The 20416-nt window shown below is 34.5% G+C and overlaps 3 protein-coding genes and 2 pseudogenes across 3 annotated transcripts; 4 read left to right on the forward strand and 1 right to left on the reverse strand.

The window, feature by feature from the left end:
• The first annotated feature begins 283 nt into the window (after window positions 1-283).
• Window positions 284-6407, forward strand: LOC120334168 (arylacetamide deacetylase-like). Its single transcript, XM_039401620.2, has 9 exons — window positions 284-535; window positions 872-1013; window positions 1226-1297; window positions 1375-1438; window positions 1514-1647; window positions 1758-1953; window positions 2084-2194; window positions 2623-2827; window positions 3241-6407. The coding sequence occupies exons 1-9, from the start codon at window positions 401-403 to the stop codon at window positions 3409-3411; spliced, it is 1230 nt and encodes a 409-aa protein (XP_039257554.2). The 5' UTR covers window positions 284-400; the 3' UTR covers window positions 3412-6407.
• Window positions 6408-8021: 1614 nt separating this feature from the next.
• LOC120334171 (arylacetamide deacetylase-like) lies at window positions 8022-12554 on the forward strand. The gene is made up of 9 exons (XM_039401624.2): window positions 8022-8292; window positions 8486-8627; window positions 8696-8767; window positions 8910-8973; window positions 9284-9417; window positions 9663-9855; window positions 10415-10525; window positions 10684-10885; window positions 11445-12554. Exons 1-9 carry the CDS (start codon window positions 8149-8151, stop codon window positions 11613-11615), a joined length of 1233 nt encoding a protein of 410 aa, XP_039257558.2. The 5' UTR covers window positions 8022-8148; the 3' UTR covers window positions 11616-12554.
• Window positions 12555-14504: 1950 nt separating this feature from the next.
• Window positions 14505-15492, reverse strand: LOC120334618 (mitochondrial protein C2orf69 homolog). The gene has a single exon (XM_039402123.2). It carries the CDS (start codon window positions 15490-15492, stop codon window positions 14509-14511), a length of 984 nt encoding a protein of 327 aa, XP_039258057.2. The 3' UTR covers window positions 14505-14508.
• Window positions 15493-17036: 1544 nt separating this feature from the next.
• Window positions 17037-17816, forward strand: LOC120334195 (arylsulfatase J pseudogene; annotated as a pseudogene).
• Window positions 17817-17897: 81 nt separating this feature from the next.
• On the forward strand, window positions 17898-18572 carry LOC144411764 (arylsulfatase I pseudogene; annotated as a pseudogene).
• The last annotated feature ends 1844 nt before the right edge of the window (window positions 18573-20416 follow it).

A 20416-nucleotide genomic window follows, 5' to 3' on the forward strand; every position in this document is an offset into this window, starting at 1 on the left:
TCCAACCAGAAGTTACAGATCGATTATAACATTTCGTATCGCTTTTTAGTTAGCTGTTTCATTAGTGAATCAGCCAGATGAATACAATGACTTGCAATAGTTGTTATACTAGTAAAGATGTGATCTACTGAATATGATTCAAACTGAATGTGATTTTATTTGTAAAATATTCAATATATATATATATATATCTATGTAGGATTTTAATATAATGATCAAACTGATCTTTTAGGCTATAATTGATTTCATTGCTAAAGTTGATTAATTTGCTCCAAGGTAAAACCCTAGTTTCCCTCCTTTCTCGAATCTAGACAACGAAATTTTTGTAAAATAGCCAAAGACAATATTCTATTCTCAATCAGAACAGTATAATATTTTAGCGTTCATATTATAATTTGAAATGGGAAGAAGATTATTAGGATTTTTGTTCGCATCCTGGCTGGCCTATCGTTTGTATGTACCGTTGCCAGATTATTGTGACTTTCCAATAAAAATAAAGGGACTCTATAGTTTGTTTAATGCATTCGACCTTGCGGTAAGTGGCATGACTATTATTTGTTACAGTATTTTATGTCATTGTGTCAAAGATACTTCGGGTTGAATATACATTGGTAGGCTATGGCCGATAGAAAATATTTCAGCTTTCTAAATCAGGTAGCTTATGTGTGGCTGCTACCATTGTTTTGACTTGACCAAAGTATAAAATAATTAATTGAAATGAAATGGAAATTTCTAGGCCACATTATGGGTTTTAGTATATAAACTCATTATGGTGTAACTCACTTCAACTGCTATTATGAGTGCAAATATATTAGTTCGAAAGAATCGTTCCAAACATTTTTATATATCTATTTGGAATATATATATACAGGGAAATGTGTTCGAACTTTTTGGAGGAAGCTACTCCACGCCTTTCCATCTAACAGATTATGACCCGGGAGATAATTTAAAAGAAATAACAACTACAACTAAAACACTTGCTGGCCGACAAGTTGACATTCATCGCCCCATAGGTAGTTAATAATATTAATTTTATTTTTAAATATTCAGCGATTAACATTTATTTGAAATTCGGAATGAGATAAAGTAAATACCAAGATTACACATAACAAATTAGTATTTGATTTGAGCAGGCCCTGTTTTTCGAATCATTAAAGAGTCGTATATCGGTAAATAAGTCATATACGTTTTAACAAATCGTCAATTTTATATTTGATCATTTCAGGATTCCCTAAAAAGAAATCTGGATCAGCTATCATATTTTTACATGGAGGTGGTTGGACGATAGGATCAAGAGGTTAGTGTTTCATTTTGTGTTGCCACAATGCCGCTAATGCAAAAATTAACTTTTTGTCATTTACTTTGTTTGTTAAGCTGCTTATGCTGTTGTGACAAGAAAAATTGCGAAAGAAACAAACATGATGGTTTTTGTGCCGGAGTAAGTTTGTTTTATATATGATTTCAGAGTAATAATAAAATGAAAAATGGCATATGACATATTATGTAAATACAGATATCGTTTGGCGCCAGATCATCCCTTTCCTGCGGGATTCGAAGACTGCCTAAAAGTTACAAAAGAAATAATCAAAAGAGCAAGAGATTTTGACATAAATCCGAACAAGATTGTTCTTGCGGGCGACAGCGCAGGTAAAATTACATATATTCTGATATCCTTGTTTGCCTTTTGTGTTTTTAGCTTCCATTTATGTCTTGTTTTTTATATTTTCACAATATAACAAGACGATTTCTTTCACCAGGAGGAAACCTTGCAGTCGCCATAAGTTTGAAGATAGGTGAAGAATTTCAAAATGAAACACACCCAATTTGCATGATTAACGTTATATATCCATTCATGCAATTAGCCAATTTTCAATTGCCCAGCTACTTACAAAACAATGACGGAGGGTTGTTTTCCCCTTATCCTGTCGTTCGATTTCTTCTATATTATCTTGGGTGAGGATTTTCGTGTTCCAGTAACTTATTTTGTTTCTTTCGTGAAAATTAATATTACGGTTGAAGAAGAAATAAAATTATTTGTACTCGTAACCAAAAATATGCAATTATCAATTATTAATACTTTTAGTTTTTGGAATCACACCAATATAATTCCACTGATTACAAGAAACAGTCATATGAACGGATTCAAAGATAAAGATATTCTCGATAGAATGAGCGATAAGTGGATTCCAGAAAAGTAAGAGATTATACTGTATATAAATATCGGTATGTGATCAATAATATTTTAGAATATTATCTACGAACAATACTGAAATTTGTAAATTCAAACCCTACCTGTGACCAACCGACTCAAAGTTAATAATATGCATTTCGTTTAAAATACTTTCATTTTGCCTTTCGGAGTAAAATTTCAGGCATTTGATTTATTTGTTTTTGTGTATTCACTCCAGGTACTTTTCATCAGTCAAAACAAATTTCATTTCAATTGATATATCTTCCATGGTGTCATCTCGTCTAATCATGTCCGTGTTTTGTTTTCATAATACTGACAAATCTATGAAAACCACAATTAATATAGAATAAATCTCATTTCAATACCATTTTCATTGTGTTATTTATGTCGTCATCGAAACAAGAAATTGGAAGACTAATGTTTTTTTTAAGATATAAAAAAGGTCTAGTTCCGACAGATGATGATAACGAAATTGGATCCGATCAAATGGAAACGTACTTCCTACACGCCACAAAGATTCAAGAATTCGTTTCCAATCGCCAAGTTGCACCTTTGGCCGCGAGTGACGAACATTTACGCACACTACCCTACACACACGTAGTTACCTGTGAATACGATGCCATACGTGACGATGGAGTGAGTGAATGATGAAACCATTACAATTTTTATTTAAAAGATGGTGTGTCAATTCTTGAAAACAAGATTGACTTTATTTACCGTAATTCCAGTCAATTTATATAGTTTCGTGAGAAAGAAAAAAACAAAAATATTTTGGTAAATGTCGAATCTTTGTATTAAAAAAACACATTGGGATATGCTGGAGTAAGACGAATATCCTGATATGGCCATTTACATTTGCACTAGACTGCATACAATTTTAGTTTATAAACATAAGTACGGATTATTGAGAACCAAAAGTCATCAACAGATATTATACTACTTATATTGTACTACTTTTTTACATATATATAGATCTTTTAAATGTTATTTTTTGAGATAAAGTTAATATGAGATACCAGGATACAATAATATATTCCAATCCTCTTCAGATAATTTTCTACGAAAGATTGAAAGATCTCGGAAAGAAAGTTACCCATCAACATTGGGAGTTTGGCGCACACGCTTTATTGAACGCATACGGAATGGTTGAATATGAAAAACTCGATCAAGCAATGGGAGAGATGTTTAACATAATTCAAAAAGGAGTAGACCAATGTTGATAAATTATCAAATATCGTTTTTTTTAAATAACTATTTCATTAGTATTAATAGCAGGCTGCTAGGCTATTAAAGTTCTGGTCAAAGACAAATTTTGATACGTATTTTATTCTTGTTTATGACAGACGAAGCAAACAATACAATTGGGCATAAACTTATTAATCATTGAGGTAAAATCACAAGAACTTATTTATCTGAACAGATGAGCATATTCAAGCAAATCCAAAAATTTCTTATAAGATGTGTGCGATTTTACTAATCTATTAGTTCTTGCCTTATCGGAATAAATTGAGAATAATCTATATTATGACTTAAGACACAAGACTTTATATATCCTTAACACGTATACTTGTGGTGGCGATCATTCTCCAACCAAATTGCTTTGTCTTGCTCTGTGTACTGCATGGGTATTCATAATCTTGTCACGCTTCTGATTAGTTTTTCACCCATTGTTGTTTGTTATTTTTCTTTTACCAACGGTAACTTTTTTCGGTATTGGTGGATATTCGTTGTAGCCCAAACCCCACGACATCTCAGCGTGTCTCCCTCTACACTTCAGAAAGTTATTCAAAGCCCCCCACTACCAGGTCGATGTAGAATTCTACAATGGGAATCTTGCTAAAATTTTAAATATTTTGAACGAAAATGTATTGAATTTCAATATGGCAAACCTGTTTCCATGTTTACGTCAGGAATGTGCGCCCTGCGGGCCAAACGGGGAGACCGACCGGAATAATGCCCATTTTGAATGGTGTGCGGCCCGCGAAACGAGTTTTTAATTTAGTTTAATTTGATACATGCGAGTAATTTCAATCACTTTGCGTTGCGAAGTAATACCTGAATCCAATTTGTTATCTATGCCTATGACGTTTCAGTGCCCAAACATCTAGCTTGTGAGAAACGAACAACGTATACCATAATATGTCAATCAACAAAATTTTTGTATTTGCTACTACTGGCATATGATAAATAAAGGTGCGGCCCGCGGTTTCACCCAGTTATTTGTATTTGGCACTCCTGTATTAGAGGTTGTACACCCCTGGTTTATGGCAATGCTTGTTGAAATATAAATATGCGGGTTCCTGTACATTTGAACCCACGACAATTGCACCTGTATATATATATTGCACCTATGGAAGTTTTTTTGTTTTGCGGATATTTGAACCCATACTAACCCTAACCCATGGGGTTTAGCCCCCGTATATAGATTGAACCCGCGGATATACACATGGGTTCAAATGTACGGTCACCAAATATGCGATATTGATTTGTGTTGTTCGTTACATACTTCGACGCAGTGTAATGAAATAGTTAGTTAATTCTGCATGACCGTAAAATTTAAACATTTTTGTTGGAAGGTAATATATACGATAGCTAATATGTTTGAGATGGTTCCATTACATTTGAACCCATGACGATTGCACCTATGGACCGGCATTGCACCTATGGAAATTTTTGTTGTTTTACGGATATTTTAACCCATACTAATCCTAACCCATGGGTTTAGCACTCGCATAATCCCGCGAATGTACACATGGGTTCAAATGTACGGTCACGTTTGATATGTATGAGTGACAAGTCACGCGTAGCCACCAAAGCATAACTATAGACGAGTTTTTGAACAGATCTGCATGTTTACCATAATATCGTAACATCAACCGGTATAATTAAACTTGGAATGGCTCGTTAAATGAAATTTTATGTTTCTAGCTTCGCCCTGAGTAAAATGAGATTCCCGATAATAACACAAACTGTTAGACAAAAGCAACCTTGCAGAAGTATTAGATGGACAGCAAACCTCAGCTTAACAGTATATTGTTTGATGGATGCCTGAAAAGATATTTTAGACAACAAGGACGTTAATATGAAGACTATATTTCGCTTTGTCAGCAGATAATGCTTTATCGTAATAGTAGTTGCCATGAAATGAGGCACATGCTATTTATTGGAGGACATGCTATTTTTTGTAGAAGTCTCAGCATATATCTTCTTTTTATACATACCCCGATGCGTGCGACCTCCCTTTATTGGTGAAAGCGTTTTACAACTTACTTAAAGTACTTAATAATGCATTGAGTACGAATTTCGTTTTAATTCACCTCATACAAGTTACAACAAGCAACCAAGTTTTTCCGAATAAGGACTTTTTAATGTGACGCTCGCTATTCTGCCAACAAACGCTTCACCGATCTTACATTCGTGATTCAATCGCGACCGTTATGGTTCCTAGCCTTCTTTTATATTCATCGAAATAGAGTAAATATCAGGATTTATCACTATGTATACAATTGTAATGTATACGTAGAATCGGCAAAGGTCATTAGCATTTTTGTAAAGTGCTTTATATTTTTTCCACCTGTTGACGTTTCGAGCGCCGTTTGTTTTACATAAATTATTCTCAGATGGCGTATCAGTATGGCATGGTGGAAAGTATTTCCCTCGTGAAATAGCAAGTATGAACCCGACAAAATCAAGTGAGTTGGTGACCAGTATCGCAGATCTTTACCGCCCGAAAACTTTTTAGTATGAATTGTAATAAGAGAAATATATCATTAGCGCGTGGCGCAATTGGTTTTGTTTACTGATATATATAGTAATATTATTATGAAATAAAATAGTCCTGTTCCTAACAGGAAACAGTCCTGTTAGTTGCAACAGTAATTTAGCAGAGCAGTTTACAAGATCATTCAATCATATACAAAAGAAGCCAAAAAACAAATGCAGGTGGCATTCGAAAAGATTTTAGAATTAATAATCAAGAACGATTATTACAGCATTGATTCTAATTTTTCAGTCTACATATAAGACTGTATACCTATCATACTGGCTTACCGGACTGACAATTGGATTATCCGATGAAGTCATGAAATTATATCAACCATCAAATGACCTAATTTCCGTGTAAATTTAGTAATATGCATTACGTTCTATTGTTTTGCAGAGTTTGCTAAAACCATCCAGGATCCTCGATGAAATATTTTCACGGTGAAGGTTTCACTATTAGGTCAAGATAATTTATAACTTAGTGAGATTCAATTCTCTTACATTTTTAAATATTCCACCGATGCAATGTCGCGAAGACTCACTACAAAGTAAACATATAATTTATGCATGTCAGGTATTTCTTCAATATGCTTTAGTAAAGAGAAAATTGCTAATTTCACACGGCAAATATTTTAAAAAATTTAGATAAAGATCCAGCTTGTCGATATATCTCCTTCCCTATTCTGTGATATAGGATGCATCAAAACCTTGTATATCCATCCGTCTGTCATCCCATAAATTCTTGAAAATAATTATTCGCAAATGCGCGGTTGCAACAAGCTCAAATACGCTGTTTTGTGGAACTCTGGCTTTCTCATTGCATTAACGCGCACCATGTATGGAATTTTTAAAGAAAATTTGCGTTGAGAACAAAGCTTGCCAATTTTAAGAAGTCGTCGACCGAAATAACCAAATTGGGCTAACGAAAAATCAAATTAGGCGCGGGTGTTATAAATGAACAATAAGATATAATCAATTACCCGTCTACAGATTATCCGTACGTTGATTCACTTGATTGTGATTAACTTTGATATTATGTCCTAGCCCTTGCTTGCTTTTTGTCTACTACTGCTCGCTCGTGGTACTTCGAGATCGAAAGCAAGAGTCAGCATAATTCTATACCGATAGAGTAACTCTTGGTATTTCATTCAACGTAATTCTCTCTAATTAGTGCATGATTGAGAACTATAGCAACAGAAATATAAACCAGATCGGCAATCAAGCTGTAACAAACTCATAACGTCGTCCTGAAACAGCAAACAGTTGACATGAACCTGACATGAGCAACATATTGTTCTACTGTAAGACGATACTCTAGTCTAGAGTCTAGACTTCAAGGAAATTAGATAATACCAATGCAGAGTTCGATCTGAGAAATGCATTTGAGACTGGAATGTTAGTGCGTTCCGACAACGCGAGACTAAAACGTGATCTAAAATAAACAGCAGATTGTTGTTAATTATTAACCAATGGTTTTATGGCGTTATATTATATTGCTTTAGCTGTTATTCATGAGAGTTCAGTGAGGAACAGCGCGAGAGTGAGGAAATTGTTTAGATTGTGATTTATATCTTACGATTACAGTGATTGAATTATTGGGAAATGAGGCATTTTGGTACGACTAGATTTTTTTAGTATCTGTGGTCACGGACATTATCTTAAACCCTCCCTATCCGGGGTACTTTTAGAGTTAAATGTTAACATTTATAACTCAATCTGCAATTGACGGTCAAAACAGCTTGGGTATCTCACATAGAAGGCTCATTTATATACCCAACTTTTTCAATATCTGCCAGAGAGGCAGAACGATTCAATTAACTACAAACTGCTGCAATTCGACATTTCAATCAATCAATCAGTTTTTTCAATGTTTTTGAAATTATCCGATGACAAAGTCATTTTCGTGTTTTCTCCTATTGTTACCGTTTTTGCAATTTCATTGAATCGAACTGCTTCTACACTGGTGTTTCTTTGAATAGTTCTACGTTACATGTCGATCGGCATATGCTGACTTCTCTGTCGCGTAAATAGATCCTGTCGTAAATATGGTGATTGTGATCTGGTTTAACGGCTTTCCCTTACATACCAACCCAGAAGTTGACTTTAAAATGAAAAAATATCGCTGCTCCGATGATTACATAGAGGATGTCATATCATAACTATACTTATACTTTAGAATTTTAACTTCGTTTGTCATGCTTGGATCAAGGGCACTCATTTTTATCACAATATGCATACTTGCTGTTAGTTATATAAGTTACATTAAATACCCTGAAGCATGCGATTATCCGTTGGGGATAAAAGCGTATTACAGCGCTACAAAAATATTGACATTTCTGGTAAGTTGTGTAATCCAGTAATCTTTTTGTTAGGGTAGACCCTCAAAATTGTTGTAACGGCCTCGTGATATATATTTACTTGAACTCTTTTTTGTTTCATTTATCAAACAACAATTGAAGAAGATTTCTGTTGTAGAGCTCTCTCTTCAAATCGAAATTGATTTTCTCTTAGCTTCTATGTCAATATTTTCAGGCGGATTTGTCCTTGCGTTTGGGAGGAAAATATTTGACTCCGTACAGAATCTCCGAACATGATTACAGTGCACCTGTTGAAGGCATAGAAGTTTCCATTCACAAATTCGGAGGCGTAAAAACAACTGTAATAACACCAACAGGTAGATTGTTATTATTGCCTGAAATATCAAACCTAGATATTCCTATTCTAATATTCTAAATTTGTCAGGTTTTGGTGATAATGGAGGCGAGTCTGCTATAATATACTATCACGGCGGAGGATGGGCATTGGGTGGAATTGGTAAGTATGGATATTCCTAGACCCTAGTATTATACATTTTTCAAATATGACTGTCTGACAGGCTTAATCTGAAGCACTGAAGTAAATATATTGCACAATGTTTCGAGAGTTGTTCTTAAAGATCAATTTATTTTGTATTCAGCTATATATGCCGCATACTTGAAAAAATTGTCAAAAGAATCTGGGATGGTGGTTATTGTACCCGAGTAAGTAACTCCACAACCTCGGATTACTAAAATTAGTAGGCATTATTGCCATTATTATACCATGAATATATATTATCAGTATTGCCTGACTGTTTTGTCACCGAACAGATTGAATAAAAACGTTTGACTTGCTAATTTAGAGCTCTAATGCTCGAAGTACACGTGCTTGGAGCTCACCCTACAAAACCGTGTTACTTAAATGATTCAAACACAACAATGCTCTTCACAATGTAATGCATCGTAACAAAATGGAAAAAGTGACTGACAACCTAGAAACAACATTCAAAATACGATAACATTGTATTTAAAGATATCGACTAGCACCAGAGAATCCATATCCAATACCATTTGAAGACTGCTTGCATGCAACGTTAGCTTTTGTCAACATAGCAAAGACATTCAAAGTTAACCCTAAAAAGATCGTCCTAGCGGGTGATAGTGCAGGTCAGTTGTGTATTAGTTAGACATTTATAGTAAGATGGTGAAAGCCAGAAGAACACAATTTTGTTATTCAAATCCTTCTTTTTCCACAAAAAATTCGATATTATGATGTGAATGTGGAATACTTTGAGCACAGACTATTACTTAGGTCAAATCAGTCTACACTCTACAGATATAAACAAGGTCAAATTTGGTAGGTTTTTCATGTTTATGATAATCTATTAAAATAAGTTATTTTCTCTGTTTAGGGGGGAATCTGGCAACTGCAATAGCATTACGCTTAACAAATACCAGGAATACGAAACTGAATCCTTGTATGCTGAATGTTGTGTATCCAGTGCTTCAAATGAGCAATTTCATGTTACCAAGCTATCAACAAAATCGAAATCCGCCTTTGCTAACTCCACCAATTATGGCGCACTTCTTCTTACTTTATATTGGGTGAGTGCTTTGTTTTTTTATATAAAATTTGGTGAAAGACCTGTCACAGGAATTCACTCATCTCGCTCGCAATTGAAGTTGTGGACATAAAGGAATTCACTCACGCAAATTAGCATTTTCCGTTCGACTTAAAAATAGAAGTCTTTCGAATATTGGGAAAGTTATTTTGAAATGTTCAAAGAAATCATTACAATTGCAATATGTTGTAATCATTCAAGAAGAAGAATTACATGTCCCGGGTGTCTGTAAAATTTAATGCATCGTAACATAAATGCAACCTTTGCGACCTTTTTTGGTCCGCGAAATATCGGGTTTTTACATATGGGATGCTCATGAGCATTGTTGGAAAGACTCCAGTTCGACTCTAGTCATCTTTTTCAAAAATAGGAGTACTCGACTAAAACAAATATACCTATATTCAAACAGCAATGTAAACGTGATAAACACCGTATATGTCTTATTCAACATATCGGAAATTCTCTTGATAATTTGTTACCACGATTCTTCCAAATACAACATTAAATATATGGAATCGCATATTTGGAATGTACTTTTATAGACTAGAGAAAGAGACGAAGCTGATAACACCAATGACACATAACTTACACATGGAGGGAATCAAAGACGAAATATTATTAAAGAGAACAAGTCCAAATTGGATTCCAGATACGTATGACAGTTGATAATTTGTTTAAATACTGTAATAATGATAGTTTTTCGCTAATATGTTGTAATATACTTCGTAAATTGAATTTTGTACGCCACATTTGATTTATTGTTCAAGTCCACAAAATTTTTCAAATAATACACTAAGCCTTTTTGTTTAAGATACAAAAAACGAGAATATGAGAAACCTAAACTCCGTCCCACGGAAAATGAAATGAAATTACTTAAAACATATAAGAAAAAACTTCAGAAATTTGCCAATGATACAACGTTCGCTCCTTTGTCCGCTAGTGATGAAGAATTGAAGTTGTTACCCAGAACACACATCCTAACGTGTGAATACGACATTCTACGTGATGATGGGGTAAATTTTTTTAAACTTTTGTTCAGTGTGAAAATACTGAATTTTATAATGACAAAAAAGTTAAATTTAAACACAAGTATATGATTCAATGTGCTAAGGCGATGATATCTATTATATATCCTTCAAACACATTCATGTATATTATGCGTTTTATGATATTCACCTAAATCGAGCCCCAGCACCTGATCACGATGGCCGAATCAGCTTTGAGTCACGCCCCCATTTTTTTTAATTCGGCGAAACATAATACACTTTATTCCATATACCACAGCGAATCTAGCCAAATAAGCATGTGGAAAACTCCAAACAGGATAAAAAAAAATCGGCCAACACTGCTTCTCTTGCAGAACTATCTATACCACGACGATGTCAGTTATTAGAGACATTAGTCAGCACACTTCTAACATAGCCAACACAATTTCTTCGCGATCCCAGGCCAATATTATTATTCGTTCAATCATTTGAAAACACATTATCCCCCCATGAGCTTATATTTGCCTACGACGTGTTGCAGTTCAAATATTTAACCCTTCTTTTTGACAATAAACACTGTTTCCAGATTATTCTTTATGAAAGAATGAAAAAGTTGAAGCTAGATGTTTCTCAACAAAATTTGGAATTTGGTGCACACGGATTGTTATCACTTTATGGAGCTGTAACCTATGATAAACTGGACAATGCCGTTGCGTATATGATAAGCCAAATGAAACACGGTCTTAGTAAATGCTAATTACTCTAGCATATGCAAATTACATATGCAAAGATTAAACTAAAATAACAATTGTAATTTGCAATATATTTTAAACTATGAATTCTGTTTAAGAAGTTTTATAATTATTTGGTAATTTAAATCTATGCAATCTTTATATAGAATATCAGAATGACTGTTCCCGACCAGTGCTACAAAGCCTACCAATTATTTCGTGTTTTTCAACCAATTACTTTTCAAAACTGTAAACATTACTAATTTAGAGCTGAACTGCAGAATGTGTTTTATTACCGTGCAGAAAGTCGAAATAGTTTGGTTTGAAATAACTCCCTTATATAAACAAAAAATTGGGCAACTTTCTTATGATTTGTAATTTTGATTGAAAGCATTCGAATGATCAGTCAGATTTAGATGTAGTTCACATAAGCTACTTGTAGTGAAGCCATTCGAGGAAAACTTATTTAAACCGTTTTCAAAACTTTTTTACTTAAACATTATCATTACACTAAAATAAAATATCAACAATTTATCGGATGTTGATAACATACTATACGTCACTGACCTCCTAAGTAAATGTCGTATAAATCATTGGCATGGGTCGCTTGTCCTAAAATCTTAGTCGCATGCATTATGCTTAAGAATAAAATGTCCAAAGAATTGCAAGATGATAAAAAATATATAAATATCAAATAATTGGCTCCAATATGATTGGAAATAGCTTCTCAACCATGAAAAAAAGTAAGTCAAAATATTACAAAATAGAACTTCGTGGCAAATTTTAGAATAATTATTATTTAAACATTATCCAAAAACTTCCCAAACTAATGTACCAAGGATAAACACACATAAACCCCCGGCAAATCAGAACAGAATAGTAAGTAAATGATTAAATTCCAATTGCGCACTTGGATTAGTTGTGTTTTGAATAAATATAAAAAAACAGATATTAAATGACTTTTTTGTCCCTCAAAATATATTTTACTTAATAATCAAATATATATTGCATTTATTTTATTATCAATACGTCACTCAACTTCACCGTTTATACTCTAGTTCTGGTAGAAGTAGGAGGCTGAATGAAACTGGTCCCAGACGTAGAAGAGACAAAATGCGAAAATTTCACATTGCATAATTACATTAAAGTTACGTTTTACAATAGACCTTATTCATTAAAAACCCATCCTACGCGCAAAAAGAAAAGTGATAGAAAAAAAAATATTTTAACATTAGCTCTTATGGGGAATGTGATCACCAGAGCAGAAATTTGCATTTTATGTAATTTTTTAGATATCTTTCATTGTATACGTGAGCAGTTTTGAAGATAAAATATTTTTTACATCTTTTTTGATATTTTTATTATGATAAACATGGTCAAGATTTTTAATAATCGTTCATTGAAATTTTAATGAGCGCGGTGTTTCCGATGACGTCATTCTCACTAGACCATGAGATTCTGCCAACGCGCCGTGCTCTGTGGGATATGCGCTGCAAAATCTTCTTCAGTTGAAACAAGGGAGAGATGCTAAAATATATGGACACGAAACCCAAAGCAAAATAGTAGTCCACATTTCCCTCCTACGGTACCAGTACCGCCAAAAAAACTTCCGACATTGGCATAGCAAGAGTGTAGCACAAGATAGATCGAAGAACCACTACAGATAATTTTGAATTTAATTAGATTAATTTTCAATAGGTCATCACACAAAATACAATCTTTAACCACTCAAAATTTCAAAGCAATTAATGCTGAAGTTAATGAGGAAGGCGATTTTCTTTTCCATATGGTAACAACAAGAAGAAAAATACCAACAAGAACAACAACATGATACCAAAACGATCCATAGGTCCATTTTGTGTCCAATAGTTATTCTGAATGGTAAATAGTCAACCAAAGCGACATATATATGTGGACCAGATATTTTACATCCAAAGCAGGTTTTTAAATAAACTAAGCTTCATGGTTACAATGTCGTTCCCGAGAAAATGACCCAGAGTTGATTGACAAGAGTTTGTCCCAAGTTGGTGAAACCAAGTTCAGACCTGAAGATGACCACAGGCAGGCAGTACAGAATAGTCAATAAAAATACCTCATGAACTTCATTATAGTTTCCGATATTATATACAGGATACAATGTATACACTCTCAGATCTATGCTATTTTCATCTGATTAACATTGAAAAGATAGCAAATATATATGATATACGTTTATATATTATAAGTATGTGACTATAAGAAATAAACAATAAATACAAGATACATTACCGAAAGTGGTTTCACCAAAACCTATGACGTGTTATTAACTCTAGCTGATACGGTGGGAAAGTATTTCTAATCACGAAGTCACGGAAATTAAAATTGATATTAAGTGGTGTCTTGGAACGGATTTTAAATTTGTGAAATATAATTGGAAATGGAATTGGCTGGCACCAAAAACATAGTTCTTCCAATTGTTCCAGAATTGCAATTTTAAGATTGATTAATTTTGTTTTTACTGTTTTAGTAGAATTGAGTTAATTTGGGGGGTCTGATAAACGAAGTGGATACACGTGGATTTGCATGTCTACGGTAGCTTAATTGAAACTCACATTTTACAATCAGCTAAGACCCAGACCTGGTAATTTCAGACTTGAGTTCGCTCTATTCTAGACTAGATCCGAAGCACAACTATTAGGTGAGTATAACAATATGAAAGTCGTTAGTATTCTGCGAGGGATGTGATATGCAAATATTTTTCAGCTATAATATGTTGAAACAGCCTAGGGCCTAGGCACTGTTGATTTACTTTACATTACTTTATTATAAGTTTTAGCTTTTTGAAACTTCAAAGGCTTAAGTATTTTCAATACCCATCACCATGAATAAAATACAGTACTAATGTCACCGCTTCAACTTAATTTTTCGTTTGTCAACGCCTCAGAAACTGTTCAAAATTTTGAAGTGATTTTCTAACGTTCTCGAAACGTTCCATCGTGTTTCATTATAGTTTACATCCAGATTCCTCAGTTGTGATCCAAACTGAGATAATTCCTCTTCGTATCGAGGTTGCATCGGGTCGTTGATTCCCCACAATGTAACTTGAACATATATTTTAATATTTTTCATCCATATTCCATCTTTTAAATATGCTAAGACATTAGAATCCACTACCCACAGGCCACGTGTTCCACTATGGCCTCCATCGAGCCAATATAATTCAGAAATTTTTGCAACAAACTTCCTTACAGATTTATAATCTTCGTCTTCTGACAATGCAACTGAATATTTTTTCGACATATATGCAACTTCGTGCAAAAACTGATTCAAAACAATGCATCCCTTGCTAAATCCTACAAGAATTATTGGCCTATTAAGTGTCGTGTTGTGAAATTTCATTGTTTGGTGTTGCCCAGAAGAAAGAAGTTTTACGAAATGAGTTAGCCCACCATGTGACGCGTTATGAGGGATAACCGGAATACCGTAGTCAACGTCGTCATTAACAGCGAACGGAAGAAAGTTTGGGTAAAGACTGAAAATTCCCCCATTTCGCTTTGAAGGTTGCACTATCCATAAACAGTTGTTGGGGAATCTTTTTTTTAGTATTCGAAACATTTTTTCATAACTCCAATTAATCCATTCAACGCTGAGATCGTACTTTTTCATGTTTTTCTCGAAATCTTGTATATCTCCAGGAAAGAATACAACATGGCCATATGATTGTGATGACACAGGACAAGAATAAACTAAACTGTTCCGGCGACCTTCCAAGCCCTCTATATCTTGAAAATTTCGAAATTCCTCATCATTTTCTGGTGCATCAGTTATTGTTGAACCACTTTGATTCAATGTTATTTCCAAGAGCAAAATTAAAATTATAAATGCGACTAAGGCGAATGACGATTCATATGAGGAAGCTAGCATTATTGGCAATGAGTTGCACTAATCTTCCTGGAACAAAAAGTATTAAAATTACAAAACTATTCCGCCATATTTAAAAAGCTGCATCGATTTTTTACTCCAAGTCTTTGTATCGATTTTCGAGTGAGATAAAATCTTGCGCCACGAAAGAGCATACGCCCAAGGCCGTCATTGTGGTTGTAAATTGAAACGTAATAAACTGATGTAGGTTGTGATGTCATTTATACCAGGTGTATAACAATACATACAATCAGAAAAAAAAAACATATTTACAGGGTACGAATTTGAAACCCAACTTTACCTCTCCTAGTGTAAATGGGATCAATTTAATCGATGTTCATTCATTTTTCCACGGTAATACAGTGTAAGCGAGAGGTTGGTAAACTTTTGTCATTTGCAGACAAACAGTAAATATTGTATGACTTGGCAAGCATGAATATTTTTTGCATGTAATAGTCAGATAAGAAATGCACAAAGCGTTTCGCACTAATGCTATTTTTTGCGTGGTTAGTTAAATTTAAATTGAGATTTCTCTCGAGAAGGTCTGAATATCCAAAAATAATATAAATCTCAAATAGAATATAGATTATTAAATTTTCCAGTTTAATAGGCTTCATTTGAGAATTGTCTGCGACAAAATTAATGTTAACATCATTCGGAGTACTCAGAAGAACGAAAACCAGAAAATTGAGAAGAGAATTCATTCGTAACTCCTTTTCCCCAGACATGAAATCTTTGTGGTTTCCTGGGTTTGACAAAATTAACGAAGTTATTAAATAAGCATTTCTCGAATGCGCGTTTGAGTCATTCAGGGTCGCGAAATTCAGTACAACACTTTATTTCGCTTCTGGGAAATGGAAAATAAAGACATTCCATTGCGTACACTCCTCTCTAGCAACCTGTGCTATTGTCTATATTCAAAATGATATTCAAAATTCAAATATATATATATATATATATTCTGTTCTTTTTTAGATATTCCATCAAAATCTGATGTATTAGGGCTTTCGATCATTTTATGAAGCTGCCGAGGCTGCAAAAGATGTGGCGCAGCTTGTACTGCCTGGCTAGATTCCGTTGATATTTATGTCGTTAATAAGTTAAATACTAAATCTTCTGTTATTATTTGTTCAAGTCAGAGCGCGTGATGCAATTTTTTTCATATCACTGTTATCTGAATAAACAATAAGCGCGTGATTGTGACGCGGATTTGTGTCGTGCTTGATAGCTTCAATGAAATATAAAAGTGCTGCCTGAATATTTAAAAGCACAAATGTAGCTAAACGCATTTGGGAGTAAGACACGTGTTTGTGACTCGCTAATTGCAAATAGTCCTCCATACTATTTTAGTGACCTTTAATAGTGCTTCGACTCATTTCATTATTAGTAGTTACAAAGGGTGCAATTTCAGGCAGTGTGTCGTTAAAGCTTCGTTAGTTCGATTATTATATTTTGCAACACGTTTTATGATTTTTTCATGATTTATGTTTGTTGTTCACCTTTTGTCTTTAGATATTTGAGAATCGCTATACTCTCACCCACACATCATGAAAATTAACACTTATGTCATCATAATTATGATGACTGAATTTTGCGTAGGTGCCGCGATGGCGGATTCTCGTCCTAATATTTTGTTCATATTAGCCGATGACTTTGGATTCAATGATATTGGATATCATGCCAGTGAACATGAATCAGCAATAAAAACTCCTCATTTGGATTTCTTGGCTGAGAACGGAATAAAACTCGAAAATTATTACGTTCAACCAATTTGCTCGCCAACCAGGAGTCAACTAATGAGTGGTCGTTATCAGATTCATACAGGTTTGCAGCACGGAGTGATTCGACCTTCACAACCAAACGCGTTGCCAATTCAAAATAAGATCATGCCTGAACAATTAAAAAATTGTGGCTACGATACACACATGGTGGGAAAATGGCATCTTGGTTTTTATGAAGAAAAATTTTTGCCATGGAAAAGAGGTTTTAACTCGTATTTTGGGTATTTAACCGGAGCTGAGGACTACTATACTCATGAGCGATGTTTCAATGGAATGTGCGGAGAAGATATGTGGGATTCTGAAATTGGACCCGTGAATAACACATGGGGGAATAACACATATTCCGCTCATTTATTCGCTAGAAAAGCAATTGAGGCAATTGACAAACGTGATTCTACAAAACCGTTGATCATGTATTTGGCATATCAATCTGTACACGGGCCTTTGCAAGTGCCAGATAAGTATACTGAAATGTTCAAAGACATTAAAGATAAAGCACGAAGAACTTACGCTGGAATGGTGTTAGCATTAGATGAGTCAGTTTAGAATGTGACTCAGCACTTAGCTAAAGTTGGTATTCTGGATAACACTATCATTGTGTTTTCCACTGATAACGGCGGCCAGACTATGGCCGGTGGTAATAACTGGCCACTAAGAGGGAGGAAAGCCACTCTTTGGGAAGGTGGCGTTAGAGGAGCGGGATTCATGTATGGTAAACTACTCGAGGCTAAAGGTGTGACACATAAGGGGCTGTTACATGTTTCAGACTGGTTTCCGACACTACTACAAGGTGTCGCAATGTGTTCAACATTAAATGGTACCCAGCCATTAGATGGATACAATCAATGGGACGCCATTCGTCAAAAGGAATCATCGCCCAGAACGGAAATTTTACATAACATTGACCCTTTGTATAGTGCCAATTCAAATGAGACAGAAATGCAAAACATTATTATCAATGGATTTGACATTAAGGTTCACGCAGCAATTCGAAGTGGACCTTGGAAATTACTAACTGGAAATCCGGGCTTTGACCAATGGGTAAAACCTCCCGAATCCGAACAAAATGGAGTTGGCCAAATGACCTATGCTAATTCGTCCTCAAATGTAATGTTGTTCAACATAGAGAATGACCCTTATGAACATAACGAAGTATCCGAAATGAATCCGACAATAGTTCAAAATCTTCTTAGTAAACTCGCTAAATATAATTCAACTGCCGTTCCTGTTAGATATCCACCAATGGATGCGAAGGCGAATCCCAAAATGCATGGTGGCTTCTGGAGCCCTTGGATGAAATAATTGTAGAATAACGTGTACTGTGCTGTGTGCTGTGCTGTGTTTACAATTACAGTAATTTGATTGCCTAATAAAAATAACATTATATTCAATTATATAAATAGTATTATACTTTTTTTTTTAATTCTAAAATCTAGGTTAAAACAACCATCTACATATGCAATTTTCTGAGATATACCATATGATTTATTATATATAATATATTCAAAGGACTTAGTAGTTGTTACTGGTTTGTCTCCCAATTATAGAACAACGTTTTAAAGTAGGTTTTTATCGAATTAATCCCTAGATAGGAACTACAAAATGAATTGAAACCTCGTATTTCGGATCCCAATCGCAATTACAAGGAATTGGGCGAGATTCGGAAGCAGAATTGGTGTAATAAGAATTCACACAATTTCGGATTCGATATCACGTCCACCTCGTTTTCATTGAGTCCTTATTTATTTTTGTTTTAACTAACCGGCGCCTTCGTTATATATATATATATACATTCACCTCCAAAAAGCTCAGTTAAAAAACGATATTCGTTCGAAATAATGCGAAGATCTCCATTGACATACAAATGTAATGTATAACAGGCTATTATCAAAAAAAAATAAGATTCTCATCGTTAGCGACCACCAAATCGAAAACTTCTCTAAACTTTAGTAATTTGATGTCAAGTGTACTCTACCGGTGTTCTAATGCAAATCCATGAAAACACAGCAATGAGTTTCTTTGGAATATTTTAGTGAGTTGGTTAGATGATAGTATATTACTAGAGTCCTAGACAATCAAACATAATTCGTTCAAGATTGGTATTCGACTACCGATGACATAAGAAACAATGGTTATTATTTTAATTCGTTCTTACGCCTTTGAAATCACAAATGTGTACCTAAACAACAATAAACATTCAAACGTGTACCTAATGAAAATTGAACAATAAGAGGTCAATATATGTATAAATCGCGTATCAGTTACTGTACGTTTGAGCAAATTACTGTGGTTTCTATGGGATTCGTTTTATGTATGAGATGAAGTCATCAAAAATTGCACACATTTTGGCGGTTCCACTTTTGTGTTAGTCGATAAGATTGCTGTATACTGGTAGTCTACTGTGACAGATTGAATACCCGAACTACTCCGTTTCCATATATTTGAGCATCGATCTCTTGTTGAGTGGTCAAGAGATGCGCGGTTCGGGTGACGTAATCTCACTCGGTGGCGTGCTCGGGTGTTCGGGCATCGAATTTCTGTTCAATTACAGCAGCATTTTTGACTAGAATATTTGGTACTCCCGTAGTATGTGAACCAAGATGGCGGACACCGGGACGTGGTATGTGTACCAGGTTAGGGTTCGACCACAATCTCAGGTAAAAACACTTCGGGAGTCACTTGGCTAGTCCCCAAATTCGTAATAGAACTAAAACAAGGAAAATTGGAATAAAATTATGGCCTAAGCCGACCTGCTACACATACTATGTTCAGGTGTCCGCCATCTTGGTTCACATACTACGGGAGCGCCGAATTTTTCATTCGACTTACGAATTGTTCGATTATCGAGGTATGACTGTATATTTAATTAAAAGGAAACCAAGATGTCGGCAATTGTTCTCATAAAAGAATGCATTCATTCGCCTTTATTCACTATTGAAATGGATGCACAGATACCAAACATATCAATTAATAGAAATTTTATCAAAGAAAACGAATGACAGAATAAGATTCTTGAATATATTATTGATTGGTATTAAGATTGGTATTCGACTACCGATAACATAAGAAGCAATGGTTATTTTTTTCAATCCATTCTTACGCATTCTAAAATACCCAAAATATTAACAAATGTGTACCTAAACAAC

Source organism: Styela clava, chromosome 15, assembly GCF_964204865.1.
Source record: "Styela clava chromosome 15, kaStyClav1.hap1.2, whole genome shotgun sequence".
NCBI lineage: Eukaryota > Metazoa > Chordata > Ascidiacea > Stolidobranchia > Styelidae > Styela > Styela clava.